Source organism: Zootoca vivipara, chromosome 12 (genome assembly GCF_965207765.1).
Source record: "Zootoca vivipara chromosome 12, rZooViv2.hap1.1, whole genome shotgun sequence".
Lineage (NCBI taxonomy): Eukaryota > Metazoa > Chordata > Lepidosauria > Squamata > Lacertidae > Zootoca > Zootoca vivipara.
Genome location: NC_142595.1, coordinates 13,516,572 through 13,535,856, shown reverse-complemented (window position 1 = coordinate 13,535,856; position 19,285 = coordinate 13,516,572). Strand labels below are relative to the sequence as shown.

The following is a 19,285-nucleotide window of genomic DNA, read 5'->3' as shown; positions in this document are numbered from 1 at the left end:
CTTGCTACGAACTTACCAATTATCCTACTTTTATATTATTTTGCATAAAAATCTTAAAGCAGTTCACAATAAAACAAAAGTACAACACAAATGTATTAAGGCCAGTGTATTGCGTTTATCTGGACTTGATTGCTGCTGTATTTGTTGCTTTGTTGTAGTTCTAATGTCTTCTTATGAACTGCTTTGAAATTTTTATGAAAGGTGAATAAAAAGTAATTTAAATAAAGAGAAAACAGTTTAATAATAATTTAGAAACCTGCTGATCCTGTTAATGGTCTCCTATCAGTACCTCTGATTCTGGCCGAATATTTTTGCTTAGATTCTCCATCTGACCTTCAGACTTTCCCCTTTTCCATTCAAATCAGTGGAGCATGTAATCCAGTCAAGAGTCTTCGGTGATGGAGCCATTGGCAGAGTTGTCTTATTGTTCAGACTATATTAGAGTCCTGATTCACAAGCTCTTATGTTGGGGGGGGGATTACCACCCAGCCCAATTAGCACTCAGAGACTTATTTAACAATTTGACTGATTACCCTGCAGTCCCTTCCTTAGGCTGGAGATTGGGAATGGTGCACAAACTAAATCCCCACCTAAATTGTTGTCAACTACTCTGCAAATATTTGGCCTGAAAATTAACCTGTTAAATTTTTGAAATAAATGCACCTAATTTTGCTCTGACTCTCCAGGTTCAGGATCTAATGTGTGAGTTATGGCATGTCAAGTAACTGCCTGTATAGATCTCAGATTTTTCTAGCACATAACCTCAGTCCATTTGTCTGTAGGGATTTGCTTGCTTGCTTCTTGCCCTATGTTCCTTGTGGGTGAGGTGGGCAAATATTCTCTTTCTTTCTAAAATGTCGTTTTGTGACTCACTAACAGTGAGAATGACCAGCCATGCCACTCAGTGGATGGAGGAATAAGACTGCATTAGAATGTTAATAACCAAGATATCAGTAGGTATGTAAAAGCCTCCATTTAGGAGCATTTGTTAGGAACAGTACGCCCAAAGCCTTCTCTCAACCTTTGTTGTTGTTTAGTCGTTTAGTCGTGTCCAACTCTTCGTGACCCCCATGGACCAGAGCACGCCAGGCACTCCTGTCTTCCACTGCCTCCCGCAGTTTGGTCAAACTCATGTTCGTAGCTTCGAGAACACTGTCCAACCATCTCGTCCTCTGTCATCCCCTGCTCCTTGTGCCCTCCATCTTTCCCAACATCAGGGTCTTTTCCAGGGAGTCTTCTCTTCTCACGAGGTGGCCAAAGTATTGGAGCCTCAGCTTCACAATCTGTCCTTCCAGTGAGCGCTCAGGGCTGATTTCCTTCAGAATGGATAGGTTTGATCTTCTAGCAGTCCATGGGACTCTCAAGAGTCTCCTCCAGCACCATAATTCAAAAGCATCAATTCTTCAGCGATCAGCCTTCTTTATGGTCCAGCTCTCACTTCCATACATCACTCTCAACCTTTATTTATTGTTATATCAGGATCAAAACAATATCTGGGCACCATAAAAGCTAAATGTGCTTTTTTCTCCCTTCCCTGTCTTATTAAGGGGGCTGTGTCCTCTCATTTCTTGTCTAGCAGATCTTGTACATCAGGAAATAAAAGATAAGAGGTGTTTCCCATGCAGCTTTTTAAAAATAGTATCTTTGGACTGATTTATGCTCCTGCCATGTGTAATAGAGTGTGGCTGATAAATACTAAATCCTTAGAGTTGCCTCTTGAGGCTTTGGGCCTCTTTCAAAAGATCACCAGGGGGTCTTTCCTTAATGTTCCTTTCACTGACAGCTGTAGTGAGTGATGGACCATTGTGAGACTGGGTTTTTAAATCTCTGGGGACCCCTCGTTTGTTTCTTAATCTCTCATTTGCTGGCTGAACCTGCTCCCTTCTCTTTCCTCCTTGTGGTTTCATTTGTTTCCACTGCAAATGAGCTTTGTCAGTGTACTTAATTCCATCACTTAATAAACCAGGCACCTACCGTGTTTCCCCTTTTTTAAGACGTAGTCATTAAGTAAGCCATGGCAGCATTTTTAAAAGTCCAAAATAAAACAAGCAGCACGCAAAGGCACCAAATTCAATCCAGTTTCAATCAAGTATTATTAATCCAAAGAGAAAACAATAAGAGAACCATATACAAGTGCTGACACAAGAGCCAAAATCAAACGTTAAACAGATAACATGTACAAATTAAAGGCAAACCAGTCTTTATAGTCTTTGAGGCTATCTAGCGGTCAGCAAGTGGCAGCAGGTCGAACGAGGTGTCAATGGTAGTAAGACAGGCTGCCGGCGTTTTTTTGCCTGTTTCGCCCATATGACGGGCTTCTTCAGTAGTTCTCCTTGTACTTTTATGTTTAGTGCATTCACTGGTGGTATAAACCAGGTCTTATTAGTATTCGAATTAAGACACTAATATACATATAAACAGAACAAATATCAAAAACAGTACTTACAATTTGTATGAAACCACTTATCTTGGCTTAGGCCACAATGCTCAGGTGTTTTTTCAAAAGGTTCTCTCATTTACATATTCACTGGTAATACAAATCAAATTCTAATTATTGTTTGAAATAATACAGTAATACAATTTCTAAAATACATGTACACATAAAGAGATACTTACATTTCTTGTATTCAGAGTATTTTTGGTTTGAGCATGTATTGACTAAGCAAATATCCTGTGTTTGGAGCACACTTATATACAAAAAGTTGGTTCACAGGTGATAATAATTAAAGATGACAATTAGGAGGGGGCAGAAGAATGTGAGTACTGATAACACTTACAGTATCTCTATGATTACTGTATGTTATACTGCTAGTGTGTTCGTTTAAATGAATACAGAAAGGTCAAGATCTGAGTTTAAACCGTCCGGTTGTAATGTCTTAAACATAAAAATCAATTTAGTTTCTTGTTGTCTCAATATTTTTAGGATATCCTGCTTGTGGTATTTCTTGGGTGTGTACTGCCATAAGCCAAAAAACATTAAATCGGAGTCACTGTGTTTCATTTGTAAAAAATGAGGTGTAAGAGGGGCTTCCATCACTTTATTGCGGATGCGTGATCTGTGTTCTCCTATACGTACCTTTAGTGCCCGCGTGGTGCTGCCTATATACAGTTTGTTGCAAGGGCACCGTATGCAATAAACTACGTTCTTGGAGTTGCATGTGGTCATGGAGTTGATTTTAAAAGTGAACTGCATATGTTCACTTTTTATTTCTTTTACTTGTAAACTGTAGGGGCACATATTGCATGAGCCGCATCTATAGTGGCCTTTAGTGACAATGGATGGTGATTCCAAACAATCAGCTTTGACCAATTGATTGCGCAAAGTTCCTTTCTTCCTCAACCCTAAAAGGGGGGGATCTTTACAGCCAGGTATGTCTTCCACAATATGCCAATGTTTATATATAATGTTTCTAATGTGGCTGGCCAGGGGTGTGAAATCCATCCCCATGACCAGGCGGCTGGGTTTTCTGTTTTTAATGCTATCAGACCGTGTTTCAAGCAAATTTTTTCGATTGCGACCGTCTACACGTCTGTATGCGTCCTGTATGATACAATTAGGGTAGCCCCGGTTAACGAGAGCTTTTTCTAGCTGATGAGCCGCATTTCTATAGTCTCTCTTGTCTGTAGCATTCCTTTTCAGTCTGATTAACTGTCCGTATGGTAAATTTCTTTTTAAATGAGAAGGGTGACTTGAAGAGTAATGGAGTAGGGAGTAACAATCCGTTAATTTCTTATATGGTTTGAATGCCAAGGTGTTTCTATTTGAAATGTAGACCACTACATCCAAAAATGGAATTTCTTTTTTGTGATACTGACAAGTAAATTTTAGATGGGAATCCAATGTGTTCACCCATTCTTGGAATGCAATACATGTTGCTTCAGATTTAAAAATTATGAGCAAATCATCAATGTATCTTTTAATCAGAATGATGTCATTTGTAAAGGGGTTAGATTCAGAAAAAAAATGTTTGTTTTCAAAGTCAATCATGTGAATGTTTGCTACCGATGGGGCCAATGCCGCGCCCATAGCAACCCCCTTGGTTTGGATGTAGAAGTCATTTTTATACCTGAAGAAATTATTTTCAAAAACAATATCCAGTAATTGGATTAAAAAATAATAAGGAGGGGTTTGTTCTTGTCTGGAACGTAGTAAATTTTCAATGGTCCCTCTTATGGTCTCTAGTGGGATATTAGTGTAGAGAGAACCTACATCGAGTGTTGCCAGGATCGCTCCTCTAGGCACGGGAAGGTCTTCCAGTTTAGCAATAAGATCTTTAGTGTCTCGGATATATGTGGTGGTGGCAGTGGAGTATTCAAATATAAATGAGTCTAGGTACTTGGATAAGGGTTCAGTGAGTGAACCAACAGCTGAGACAATAGGACGGCCCGGGGGTGGTGTGATATTTTTATGGATCTTGGGGAGAGTGTAAAAGATAGGGACCCGTGGATTTTTACAAAGTAGGAACTCGGCGGTTTGTATAGAAATATAATCTAGCGCTAGAGCCTCATTGACCGTGATACGAATAAGGTTAGAAACTTTCTGAGTGGGATCATAACTAAGAGGTAAATAATATCTTCTGTCGGCCAATTGCCTGTTTATTTCCCGTTCATAAGTGACTGTGTCCATAAAGACAATAGCCCCTCCTTTGTCCGCAGGTTTAATTGTGATGGAGCGGTCATTCGCCAAGTTATGAATTAGCTCTTGTTGTTCTCTAGTTATATTATGTCTAGTAGGGATATGACGTTTTTCCAATCTGTCTAAGTCTTTTATAATTTCATGATGAAAAGCTTCTATCCTAAAATCCTGGTTATGGGGGATGAAGGTTGATTTGGTTTTAAAAGGAGTACTAGTGTCCAAGGTATCAGTGTTGGACTGAAATAATAATTTTAGTTTCAGTTGACGAATCATTTTATACACATCAATGCGAGTGCTTAGGGCCGAATATTTTTGGGTGGGAGCAAAATTTAAGCCTAAACTGAGTACTCTCAACTCATCCGAGGAGAGTATCCGGCTTGACAGATTAACGACAGTTATCTGTTCTTCCCTCTGCCCCTGCGCCTGTGAGGGTCATACTGTGTATGTTGTCTGGGTCTTAATTGTCTAAACTCAGATGTTGATTCTGATGATCCTCTGCTGGAAATGCTACTGTTCTCATCTGGAATAGTAGTGTCGTTTTTTGTTTGTGGATATTTGGTTTTTCTGTCAAAAAACCTATTGTTTCTATTTTCATATTTAGACCTCTATTTTCATATTTAGACTTTCTTCTGCCCCCTCCTAATTGTCATCTTTAATTATTATCACCTGTGAACCAACTTTTTGTATATAAGTGTGCTCCAAACACAGGATATTTGCTTAGTCAATACATGCTCAAACCAAAAATACTCTGAATACAAGAAATGTAAGTATCTCTTTATGTGTACATGTATTTTAGAAATTGTATTACTGTATTATTTCAAACAATAATTAGAATTTGATTTGTATTACCAGTGAATATGTAAATGAGAGAACCTTTTGAAAAAACACCTGAGCATTGTGGCCTAAGCCAAGATAAGTGGTTTCATACAAATTGTAAGTACTGTTTTTGATATTTATTCTGTTTATATGTATATTAGTGTCTTAATTCGAATACTGATAAGACCTGGTTTATACCACCAGTGAATGCACTAAACATAAAAGTACAAGGAGAACTACTGAAGAAGCCCGTCATATGGGCGAAACAGGCAAAAAAACGCCGGCAGCCTGTCTTACTACCATTGACACCTCGTTCGACCTGCTGCCACTTGCTGACCGCTAGATAGCCTCAAAGACTATAAAGACTGGTTTGCCTTTAATTTGTACATGCTATCTGTTTAACGTTTGATTTTGGCTCTTGTGTCAGCACTTGTATATGGTTCTCTTATTGTTTTCTCTTTGGATTAATAATACTTGATTGAAACTGGATTGAATTTGGTGCCTTTGCGTGCTGCTTGTTTTATTTTGGACTTTTGAAGAAATTGGCAGCATTAGCCCATCATCTTTGTTTTATGGCAGCATTTTTAAGCATTTGCGAAAGATAAGACATACCCCGAAAATAAGACATACCTCCATGCCCTGTATGAAAACTAACACCCTCCTTATGGCCACTACTGGGAGTAAGATGTCGCTGAATTAGACTGAGATCCTATTTAAGTGACTAGATTTTGGATTTTAAAAGCGAGACCGCCGAGCGCCCCAGCCAGCCAGCGGGACCCAGCCAGCCAGCGGGGCCTGGGAAGCGGCTGCTGTTGTAGTGGTGAGCTCGCGGATCGCCCAGCCAAGGAGATCTGCTGCCCCACCGGCCGGAACCGACTGCTGCAGAGCGGAGCGCTCCGCAGCGCCGAGCGCTCAGAGCGCCCAGCAGCACCGGGCGGAGCGCTGGAGCCAGCGGCCTCGCCTCCGCCCGGCCGAGGAGACCTGCTGCCTCGCTGTCCGGAATGGCTGCTGCAGAGCGGAGCGCTCCGCAGCGCCGCCGGAGAATGCTCAGAGTGCCCAGCAGCACCGGGTGGAGCGCCGGAGCCAGCGGCTTCGCCTCTGCCCGGCCGAGGAGACCTGCTGCCCCGCCGTCCGGAATGGCTGCTGCACAGCGGAGCGCTCCACAGCGCCGCCGCAGAGCGCTCAGAGTGCCCAGCAGCACCGGGCGGAGCGCCGGAGCCAGCAGCTTCGCCTCCGCCCGGCCGAGGAGACCTGCTGCCCTGCCGCCCAGAACGGTTGCTGCAGAGCGGAGCGCTCCGTAGCGCTGCCGCCGAGTGCTCAGAGTGCCCAGCAGCACCGGGCGGAGCGCCGGAGCCAGCGGCCTTGCCTCCGTCCGGCCGAGGAGACCTGCCGCCCCGCCGCCCGGAACGGCTGCTGCAGAGCGGAGCGCTCAGCAGTGCCGCCGCCGCGCGCTTAGAGCGCCCAGCAGCACTGGGCGGAGCGCTGGAGCAAGCGGCCGGCCGGCCGGCCGCCAGGAACCAGCTGCTGGAGCGCGCAGAGCGCTCAGCAGCTCAGAGCACCCGGCAGCGCCGGAGCCAGCGGCCTCGCCTCTGCCCGGCCAAGGAGGCTTGCCATCCCGCTGCCCAGAACCAGCTGCTGGAGCGCGCGGAGTGCTCAGCAGCTCGGAGCACCCAGCAGAGCCCTCGCCCCTTTCTTCTGCCGTCTGGCCTGTCTTAAAAGGGGCGCAGCGGAGAAAATGCCTTTAAAGGGTGATCGGAGGGGGATCCGGTGGGAAGATGGGAAGATGGGGGCTTTCTATTTCATTATTTAATAGGGTTGCCATATTTTGCAAAAGCAAAAAAGAGGACGCATTTGGCAACTCCTGCTTTTAATTATGGATCGCTATGACGACTCTGCCTGTGATAAAGAGGACGTGTCCTCGAAAAAATATGAGACATGGCAACCCTATTTATATCTATATTTGCTCCATTGGTTAGAGCATGATGCTGATGATTCTTCATTGCAGAGGGTTGGGCTAGATGATCCTTGGGGTCCCTTCCAACTCTTCGATTCTATGATCATCTGGAGGGACACAGGTTTTCCCATCACCGATGGAGAAGACCTGTGAACCTGAAGACCTGAGAATATAGTACTGTACAGCTGGAAGGGGTCCCCCAAGGGCCATCCAGTCAAACCCCCTGCAATTATGCAGAAATCACAGCTAAAATAATCCCCATCAGATGGCAGTCACAGCTGGAGAAGCCTTGGCCATCCAAACCTGGGTTTTAAAACCTCCCATGTAGGCGAGTCCAAGCTCAATAGCACCTCAGAGCACTGAAATCTTTGTGCATACATTGTATTGTTCTAATACATACAACAGCCTTGTCAGGTAGGACAGAGCTCAGCAGCGCTGCGCGTAGCACACAGCAGCACCCCGAGCCAGCGGCCTGGCCCAGCCGAGGAGACCATAAGACACCCCACCAAAAATAAGCCACCCTGTGTTTTTTTAACGAAAAAAAGTTATAAGACGGTGTCTTAAAAAAGGGGAAACACGGTAGTTGAAATGCATCTTCTCTTAACCTCAGCCAGCATGAAATGTGTAGCATGTCGTTTGTCAAACACTTGCCATAGCAAACCTCTGTATGCTTTTTTTAAATAAATAAAAAATTGTTGAAGCAACCCTTAATACAATCATTTCCAGGCAATGCTTGCTTTTTCATTTGGATAGCTCGGCCTTCCCCAAGTTAGCAACCTACAGATGCTGTTGGATTCCAGCACCCATCATTCCAACTGGCATGGCCAGTGCTCAGGGCTGATGGGAGCTGCAGTCTAAAACACCTGGAGGACATCAGGCTGGGGTAATAATAATAATATTACAATAATTTTTTATTTATACCCCACCCATCTGGCTGGGTTTCCCCAGCCACTCTGGGTGGCCCCCAACAGAAAAGTAAAAGCACAATAAAATGTCAAACATTAAACATTTCCCTAAACAGGGCTGCCTTCATATGTCTTCTAAAAGTCAGATAGTTGTTTATTTCCTTGACATCTGATGGGAGGGCGTTCCACAGGGCAAGCGCCACCACCGAGAAGGCCCTTTCCCTGGTTCCCTGTAACCTCACTTCTCTCAGTGAGGGAACTGCCAGAAGGCCCTCAGAGCTGGACCTCAGTGTCCGGGCTGAACAATGGGGGTGGAGACACTCCTTCAGGTATACTGGGCCGAGAAAAGGATAAAAACTCCCTGCCTAGCACAAATTACCAGCAACTCTTCCCCCATTGGCGGCTAACAGATTGAGGTTGAATCCTGACAAGACAGAAGTACTGTTTGTGGGGGACAGGAGGCGGGCAGGTGTGGCGGACTCCCTTATCCTGAATGGGGTAACTGTGCCCCTGAAGGACCAGGTGCGCAGCTTGGGAGTCACTTTGGACTCACAGCTGTCCATGGAGGCGCAGGTCAATTCTGTGCCCAGGGCAGCTGTCTATCAGCTCCATCTGGTACGCAGGCTGAGACCTTATCTGCCTGCAGACTGTCTCGCCAGAGTGGTGCATGCTCTAGTTATCACCCGCTTGGAGTACTGCAATGCGCTCTACATGGGGCTACCTTTGAAGGTGACCCGGAAACTACAACTAATCCAGAATGCGGCAGCTAGACTGATGACTGGGAGCCGCCACTGAGACCACTTTAAAGCCCTAAATGGCCTTGGTCCTGTATACCTGAAGGCGCGTATCCACCCCCATCATTCTGCCCAGACACTGAGGTCCAGTACCGAGGGCCTTCTGGCGGTTCCCTTGTTGCAAGAAGCCAAGTTGCAGGGAACCAGGCAAAGGGCCTTCTCGGTAGTGGCGCCCGCCCTGTGGAACGCCCTCCCATCAGATGTCAAAGAGAAAAATAGCTACCAGATTTTTAGAAGACATCTGAAAGCAGCCCTTTAGGGAGGCTTTTAATGTTTAATCAATTATTTTATTTTATTTTTCTGTTATAGGCTGCCCAGAGTGGCTGGGGAAACCCAGCCAGATGGGCAGGGTATAAATAATAAATTATTATTATTATTATTATTATTATTATTATTATTATTATTATTATTATTAGCAAGGTTGACACACATAGTTGTATTCATAATGCTAGCATTTGCTTGAATTCTGGCGAACAGCTAACCCTGGATAGCCCTAACTATATTTAGGACCAACATGGAGGAGGAGGAGCATGCAATTCTCTGGCTTGTTTTCTTTGTGACGATTATCCGATTTGGAGTAGTACATTTGCACTGCCCTGCTCTTGCGCCTTGGCTCTTAGCATTAAAATTGTTGTGTTCCTCACTGCCTCCCACTAGGAACCATACTACGTCCGCTGCATTAAGCCTAATGACAAAAAGTTGTCACATCTATTTGATGAGGAGCGTTGCAGGCATCAGGTGGAATACCTTGGACTCCTGGAAAACGTCAGGGTCCGAAGAGCAGGTTTCGCCTATCGTCAGACATACGAGAAATTCCTTCACAGGTAAGGAAAGATAAAGCTGACTAGCCTTCAGATGTTTGGGGACCCTCTAGATCAGTGATGGCCAAACCTGGCCCTCCAGCTGTTTTGGGACAACAACTCCCACCATCCGTAGCTAACAGGACCAGTGGTCAGGGATAATGGGAATTGTAGTCCCAAAACAGCTTTGAGGGCCAGGTTTGGCCATCGCTGATCTAGAGACTAGGCAGAAATGACTGAAATGTATCATGTTGAGTGGTACTGGCTTTGTATACCCTCCTGCTTTATTTTGGAGAATAAAATAACTTGTATAGGGATTTCTTCCTTTCTTCCTTTCAATTTCTTTTTTTAACAAAGTAATAATCATAAATAAATAAGAATAAAAATGTGCACCCCACCACTGAGGCCATTCCATTGTAACTATCCAGCCTCCCAAAATTTCAAAACCTCTTGTGGTAGTTTGACCTCTTTCCGTTTTAACAGTACAAATTCTACAAACACCTTCCATATCTCTGCAGAATAATTTCTCCTGCATATTCCCCATCTTACCTTAATAGCACATGTTAACTTGTCATTAATAGCTATATCCCACACCTCTTTATACCATTATTCCATTTTATATTCTGCTTGCCCCTTCCACTTCCTAGCTATAATAACTTGTGCAGCTGTCAATAAATTTGTGAGCAAGTCCTTCACAGCCTGCAAAACTTCCACCCCATCATAAATTGATAATAATGCTACCTCTGGACTTTCAGTCAGCTTTAACCCAGTGATTTCTGTTATCTCCTTAAATACCCTTTGCCAATAAATAGTACATATTCACGCGTATAGGGATTTCTGTTGGCATTAATGAGAATAGTTTCACCCGGCCAGTTTTATAGACCTTTAATAAAGGTGTGGGGAACTTTTGGTCTTCCAGATGTTGCTGAACTACAGCAATTCATCATCACATGCCATCTGCCATGCTTGCTGGGGCTGGTGGGAATTATAATTCACCAGTATCTAGAGGGCCATTGGTTCCCCACTTTTAACACCTCTGCTTTAAAATCTTTTGAATGTACTTTTGTGGTCATAGCTTTGGTTTCTTAGAGACCAGCTTGGTATCACCCCTGTAGGATAAATTCAATGTCCAAAAGTTGTGTGGTTCTCCCACTACATCTTTTCTCCCAGCCGATTGGCGCAAGAAATATTTCCCCCGTCTGTGGTTAGCAAGCAGAGAGCTGGAACCAAGAGCAAGAGTTTGGCTGTCTGAATATATCAGATATTTATGCCATGGGCTCCCTGTGGCAGAGCAGGAGCTCCTCAGCCGATCTAAATGAAAACGGATGCACATCCATGCTCCCAAGCGCACACAAAGCTCTACGCCATTTTCTGTAAAGCACCTTTCTGTATGAATGAATATGTGAGTTGCAGCTTCTTTAATTCCGAAGAGATACCGAGGTCACCTTGGGCACCGAATGCTGCTATTTATGCTGGTGATAAGCTGTTAAAGCTTGAGCAAAGAAATTCAGATGGGAGAGCAGGGCTGCCTTGTAGTGTGCCTCTGCTTTAACTTGGGAAGTGGCTGCCGAGACCATATAACACTGGTCCTGAAAGACCTACACTGGCTCCCAGTATGTTTCCGGACACAATTCAAAGTGTTGGTGCTGACCTTTAAAGCCCTAAATGGCCTCGGCCCAGTATACCTGAAGGAACGTCTTACCCCCATCATTCAGCCCAGGTACTGACATCCAGCTCTGAGGGCCTTCTGGCAGTTCCCTCACTGCAAGGTTACAGGGAACCAGGCAGAGCGCCTTCTCAATAGTGGTGCCCGCCCTGTGGAATGTCCTCCTGTCAGATGTCAAGGAAATAACTATCTGACTTTTAGAAGACATCTGAAGGTAGTCCTGCTTAGGGAAGTTTTTAATGTTTGGTGTTTTATCATGCTTTTAATAATCTGTTGGGAGCCGCTCAGAGTGGCTGGGAAAACCCACCCAGATGGGTGGGGTATAAATATATTATTATTATTATTATTATTATTATTATTATTATTATTATTATTATTAGCCCTTTCCTGACTTTGGCTAGGATTTTGTCAGGCATTCTTGGGCCATATGGACAACTATAGTCAAAGGCAGCTGTGCATTCTCTCTCTCTTGGCTCCAGGGGACAACTGCTGGAATTCAGCAGGTGGAAGATATTGTTGTCGATTAGGCAAGGGCAGAAGACTTGCCCATTGTTGCACCTCTTATTGCCTTCTTTGCCTGAAAAGGCCTCTGACTTAAGCACCCACAATGCCTGTTGACTTGCTAGGCTGGTGAAGGTCCTTGTTTAGTCCCAAGAGTCATTGGCAGATATGAATAATTCTGCATGATCCAGGCCCCACCCTCTTATCAACTGAGTTACTCTAACCCAGGCATCCCCAAACTGCGGCCCTCCAGATGTTTTGGCCTACAGCTCCCATGATCCCTAGCTAACAGGACCAGTGGTCAGGGACCATGAGAATTGTAGTCCAAAACATCTGGAGGGCCGAAGTTTGGGGATGCCTGCTCTAACCCATTGAATGTATTTATCTGGAGTTTCATTCTGCAAAACTGGAACATCCTTAAAGCTTGGTAGTCAAATAGCTCATTCAAATGATCTGTCAAACAATAAGATGACACTCCATGGAACATAAACCAATTTGAACCCAGTTCTACTGAAGCCTGCGCAGGTCACTGATTCCATTATCTGCATTTGCAAGTCCTTTCCATGTGAAGTGGAAACAGATAAAGCCCCATCACATTTGTTGAGGTCATGTTGGGGATGCCCTAGTAGTCCTTTACCATGATACTGATGAGTCTGGGATTGAGCAGAGATGGCAAACGCAACTCCAACATTGCTTTCTTTTAAAAATTCTGCTATGCAGGTACAAGATAATTCCTGAATTTACTTGGCCAAATCACAAGCTCCCATCGGACAAGGAGGCTGTTAAAAAACTGATTGAGCATTGCGGGTTCCAACACGACGTGGCCTACGGCAAGACCAAGATTTTCATCCGCACGCCTCGGACACTCTTTACGTTGGAAGAACTACATGCCAAGATGCTTGTATGGGTTGTTCTTTTCCTACAGAAGGTGAGAGGCAGTAGCAAAAGCTGCTTTAAAATAGCCCAGCTCTAGCCACTGCAGGCTTATTAAAGGTGGCAGTATGGCCTGTGGCAGATTCCCAGTGCACTGTTAGCTTAATCTTTATGCCGAACCTGATTTGTAGGGAAAGGGTTCCAGTTTTGTTGTGGAGTCGGCTGTTATTGCAAATCCATTTCCCACGATATGCATTAGAGAAGCAGTTCAAACACTAGCCTCCAAAAGTTTCCCAAGGACTACAACCCTTGAGTCAGGTAATTAGTTGGTTTGTCAAATTAGCTATCTAAATCTGAATTCAGGACAGGGAAACTGGGCACTTTAAATAAACTGGGCTAACTAAGAAGACTTGTGCAAACCTGATTTGCAGCAATAAGCAGTTAGTATGTTGTAACTTTAAAACGATTATTGACCTTTGCTTACCTTTAATCCAATTAGAAAGCTGGTTATGGTACAAGAGGAATGGACAAGACAGGGGTGGCATTTTGGAGCAAGGCAGAGAGGGACATGATTGGGCATAAAAGTTCCAGGGCGCCCACCTGGGGCCGTATTTTATAACAGAGGACACCAGAAATGAGGGCTTGGAAATCATGTCGTCTCAAACATAAACCGCATCCCTTGTAAATCCAACTTTGTAGCCTTTTTGTGCAAGCCACAACCAAAGATAGGAATAGTGAAAAAGCAAACTTGTGATGATTGCTTTTAATAACCCTTTTACGTTGTGATTATAATGAAACACAACGTCGTAAATCTGCTCAGAATAAGGGATAAAATTAACGACGTTTCTTGCAGTGGAAGGCCTAGAAACATCAGTACCGGTATGTTCTGTTTTGTGCATAGCAGTACTCACAAAGTATAAACGGTTGTTACTCCAGCTTGCATCTCTGTAGGACTGATTCCTGTAAATGATCCTTTTTGCTATTGCTTGTATGACAGCTTCCCCCACTGCCAGAATGTCCCAATGGGCCTGAAATGGTAAGGGAGGGAAATGGTTGCTGCTTTGCAGTAGCTTGCCCCTTTTACTGTTGCTACCAGCAGGAAGTAGGAAATTAATTTTTAATGTAATGCTAGAATATTGATTCATTACAGCACACATTAAGTAAACAGAAAAGGGGATCTGTGGAAGTGTGATGGGTCTTGTGATGCCATAGATTTCTTTGGAGGGACTTGATTTTCTAAAACAAAAACAAAACTCAGAAAAGGTAATTAGAGGCCTTACCTGGCTTGAAATGCTTTGGAATTGTTATTACATAATTCCTTAAAGACCTATATAGCTTAGCCTAGTTTTTGCTCCATCATGCTTCTACTTAGGATTGCTACTTGTTACCAGCAGATGGAGCCCTTGCAGGCTTCCAGTGAAGAGATGAAGATTAAGCTTCATATAAAAAATAAGACAAAAAAAATGAGGCAGTTTGGTTTCTGTGTCACTTTTGTATGCTTCTTCAGAATGTTTAATAGTTAGCAACTCCCCTTTTTATTTGCTGCCGGACAAGCTTTTGTTCCTCCCCAAATCTATCTCCATCTTGCGCATTATGTGCAAAATGTGACTGTAGAAAATATTGGAAGAAACTGCTTGCAGTCCTGAGGTGCAAGAATTTTTGGGAGAACATGGAAAATGAGAGAGGGATACAGAATTTTGTTGATGGGATGAAGCACTGCTCTTGGCTCACTAGAGAGTCTGTGAAGGGTTCTGGGTTTGCAGTCTTGTGATGATGTAAGAGAGATGGTGATCATGACAACCTTGCTTTCTGTCCATCATTCTCTCTTTCATATTTTGTGTACTTCACAAGACTCAGCTGATGGGGTTAAGCACGTCATAGTGCAGGCCCCCCTGCTTAACGGAACTTGGAGGGTTTATTTCTTTATTTGCATCTACAGTCAAACCTTGGTTCTCGAATGGCTCCGTTTTCAAACGTTTCGGCTCCCAAACGCCGAAAACCCAGAAGTAAATGTTCCAGTTTTCGAATGTTTTTCGGAACCTGAACGTCCAACGTGGCTTCCGTTTTGAGTTTCCCTTTTGATTTGAGGCTTCTGCTTTCCCGTTTTCAGTTTTTGGAAGTCGAATGGTCTTTCGGAACGGATTGCCTTCGAAAACCGAGGTTCCACTGTATAATCTTTCCGCGCCAAGTGCCCAAGGCAGCTAAGAGTAACAATATGCAAATGCAATAGAAAAGCAAACGAAGTAGAATGACAATTAAAAGAAAAATAAATAAACGCAACAGCAGGTTTAAACAAAGCAGCAAAATGAATCCCCCTCAGTGATTTTGAAGGCTTCTGCTGTCCAATGAAAACCCAGCTGAGAAGAGACTAAATAGGCCTGGTTGAGAAGCGAGTTCAAAATGCTGGTGCAGCCACTGAGAAGACCCTTTCCAGTATCCTTGCCAAATGTGCCTCGTGTTGGTATGACACAGAAATCTATTATTTTCTGAGAACCTTAAAACTAGGCAGGTTCTTGCATGAGAAGTCATGTTCCAATGTTTAGGAGAATGCTCCCCAACATGATGCTCTCCCAATGTTTTGGACTACCCCTTTCATCAGTCCTGGGGCGGATGGTAACTCAGGCTCAGCATATGGAGGGCACTACATTGGGGGAAGGTGGACTTAGGGCTTTGAGTATCATCTGAAGTTTCTGAACGCTGTCCTGAAGACTTCTTTGCACAGCTAAACTGCGGAACTACATCCCACGAGAGGCAGTGATGGCCACCCATGTGGATGGCTTCACAAGAGGTTTGGACAAATTCATGAAGGATATGGCTATTAGCTTCTGCTAGCCACGATGGCTGTACTGTGCCTCCATGGTCACAGGCAGTAACACTTCTGAATACTAGTTGCTTGTCCTTTTATGGGTACCTGAGTTGGTTAGAGCTCAGTCCCCGTATGCAGGGGGTTGGACCAGATGATCTTCACGGTTCCTTCAAACTCTGCACTTCTATGATTCTATGAAACCACGAGAGGGGAGAGTATTTTTGCACTTAGGTCCTGCTTGTGGGTTAACTACTGCGAGAACAGGATGCTGGTCTAGATGGGCCAATGACCTGGTCTGGCAGGCTCTTCTTACTATTCGGAGATAGTCCCAGGTAGAGTGTGCATGTTGTTCTAATCCAAATGAGATGTAGCCGGGGCATTTGTCACCATGGCCAAACCGTACGTTTCAAGGAAAGGGGTACAGATGGTGCTCTGGCCTCAGTTGAGCAACAGCATATGCTTTCTTTGCCATTGCCATTCAAAAGTGTCATGAATAATTGGGGTGGGGAAGCTCAGAGGTGGAATTGTCCAACTGGTTCATGTTCAACCAGTTATCTATTTAATAAGTGGTTTGCTTCAAGTAGCTGTATGATACCTCTATGAAAATAAACACAAGCAGTGTTATCTCAGCGTTCTCTCTAAAAAGAGCCAGCAGGACTTAAATAGCAAATGTAATGGGGTCTCTTAAAATCAGACTTCTAACACCTTCCTCTTCGCCCTGATCATCCTTGGGTTGACTACTTCTGTAATGCAGACTCAAGCCATTTAGGACGCTGCCAGCTTTGCTTCTATCAGAAACCATTACACTTAGTTCCCCCTGCCAGCTCGTCCTTTTAGAAAGGCATTAGGTTTGGTTGTATCTGCGAGGTTGAACCGCTAGACTCCATGCAGTTGTGCAAGAAGACAGGCTTATTAATGTTTCAGCCTGGCACACAGGAATGTCCCTTTTGTTGAAAGGGCTGTGTGTCTGCCATCCTTTCCAGTATTGTGAGCTGACAGTGTTTCCCCCCTCTTCTCTCATCTATCCCCCCCCCCTTGCCTTGAGGCATTTTATTTCCCCAGACACTCCTCTCAGGAGGCTTGTCAATCAAGACCCTGCAGCAGCTGTTGCCATAGCAACATTCCTGGTGGTGGTGGAAATAAGTAGATGGAGAGAGGAGATGAGAACAAAAGCTGCGGCTGACTTTTCATAATTTAATATTTTGCTTTTCTCTGTCCCAACATGCCCTTAAAGCTGTACATACTGGGAATGGGTGAGCTGCCAAAAGAAGAAGAAGAAGAGGCTTCCACTATTAACAAAAGAAAAGACTGCGTTTTCGTATTAGATTACAGTCCAACAGCTGTAATCAGAGAAGGGCTTCTGCACAATGACCCACATCAGGGATGATATAAGGGGTTTGCCATCGATTTAGAAGGCATTTTCCTATTCTTGTGTGTTGAGGTTGTGGAAATAAGTAGAAATGGGAATTGTTCTGTATCTGATGTAACATAACATATCTGACATGGGATCCTCAGCCAAAATCCTCCAATGTTTCTGAACACCCATTGCTGCATTGCAAAGGCCATTTATTACTGCCTTTAGCCCAGTGGTTGGGCCACACATAAACCTGGAAATCAGTATGTTTAACAAGCACCTTCATTGCACACTGAAGTCTGGATATATGAAGAACTCTAGTTTAATGAGTAAGCCAAGTTTCATGTGCCCCCCCTCTGCCCCAGAGTATATTATCAATTTCACAGAACCACATTTATTCTTTGTGCAGCAATACAGAATCCACTTTTCTGACTCAAACTGTGGTGTCCCTAACACTAATTAAAAATGGAGCAGGGGAACAGGCATTGTCTCAGACCCCATAATTAGTGAGGCACAATAGGAGAATCTTCCACTTTTAATATGAAACTGAACATCTTTTGTGCTCCTCGTTTCGCAGAATTTTGCCCCTCTCTAAGGGTTATTTTACCTAATTTTTAGAGCCTAGCAGCTTAGAGGCAGATTTCCCCCCCCCCTGCTGCAATATCAACAGCAACCTCTGAAGAACAGATCCCATTTGCAACGCTCTGGAAGCCATACAGCAAAGCTCATGCCCGTGTGGAATTTATCTTCCTAGTTTCAGTTTTGGTGCCTGGAGGATCAGCTGTGCTTTGACAGTGTGAAATGTTGTTTGCCTAGCAGCTCAGGCGACTGTGAAGCAGGGTTGGTAGGAGAGGGCACATGTGCGTCTGCTGTAGCAAGCACGAAAATATTTTTGCAAGGCTCGTACAACCATAACATGTCTCTGTGTTGCAGTATTGGCATTTAAATTTCAGAATGAATTACTTGGTTTTGGCGTGGATTTTCCGTGTATCTTTTTGGGTTGGGGTTTTAGGCGCTTGGATCTGGCGGAGGAAATCTTCAGGGGCTAACACAAATGCTTTTTCCAGTGAAATTGGAGTTGCGAGGCGCTTGCTGAGCGGAATCTAAATACAGACACCCTGCCTCTCTCTCCCGCCAATGCCCCTCTGTTGACAAGGACAGTAGATGCTAGAAGAATGTTTTTGATTTCTTTCCTCCATGGCCATCCTAACCAGCGTTCTATTCATAGCCAGAGCCTCGTTACTTTTTAATGTGGCTTATAGTTGCTCTCTTTAAGGTGCAAATAGTCCTGTCATTCTGGTTATCCACACAAAAAACCCCTATGAGGTTGTCTCTACTAATGCCCTGCAATGATGGGGGTCTAAGCAAAATAGCATAATAATGTTATAAAGGTACCCTTTTATGGAAGGTTCATTCACTTGATGCCCCAACAACTGTGATGGGGAAAGTTGAGGTATAGCAAGAAGTTACCTTATTAGATTTATTTTCAGTTGTGGCTATTGAGCACTGCTGGTGGTAGTGTTGTGCTGCACCATATCTTTCTCCTGAGCCAAGCCATCCAATCTGCGAGGACTAATAGGTATTAAAAAGGGGGTGTTCTTCTTCCCTCTCCCCTTTCAAAAGTGTTTTTCGTAGGTGATGGTCTTTCAGATGTTAAGTTCTGATGTCCTGCACAACACCAAAGACGGGGCATGCTAATTGAAGGATTCCTAGCAGATGAACGTCCATTCTTGAAAGGCTTCAGTGAAGATGCCAGCTTCCTTAGGCAGGATCTTTCTTTTTGTTATTTGTTTGGTTTTGGAGTTTGGAAGTTCTCCTAAGTCCAACAGTTTAGTTACAAGCATTGCTTACCGACTCATCTTCAGAACAATTCTTCGAACACTTCTGTGTAGTGCAAGTCCAAGACCTGCTGACTTCACAGTAGCTACAGATTTTGAAGTGGGTTCAAGGTCAGCATTTAATTGGCACAACCCCATGCATATTCATTGGAAGTGGAAGTAAGCGACACTGAGCTCAATGAAACAGTTCCAGATAAATGTACGTCAGGTTGCAGCCATACTGTCGGGTCATGGCATGCCTCGGAAGTTATTTTCGTGAAACTCAAGCACATACAGCTTGGCTCCTCGGGGTCAAAACCATGTCGCACTAAATTGCGTAGTCAAAAACCATGTCGGGGATTT

The 19,285-nt window shown here is 44.1% G+C and overlaps 1 protein-coding gene across 1 annotated transcript in view; it reads left to right on the top strand.

Annotated features, from left to right (window-relative positions):
- MYO1D (myosin ID) overlaps window positions 1-19,285 on the top strand; it is a 172,705-nt gene that overhangs the window by 66,525 nt on the left and 86,895 nt on the right. Inside the window, exons 15-16 of the mRNA XM_035136261.3 lie at window positions 9,763-9,929; window positions 12,793-13,000. Of these exons, the coding sequence (XP_034992152.3) occupies window positions 9,763-9,929; window positions 12,793-13,000 (375 nt within the window). The remainder of the gene's footprint in view (window positions 1-9,762; window positions 9,930-12,792; window positions 13,001-19,285) is intronic.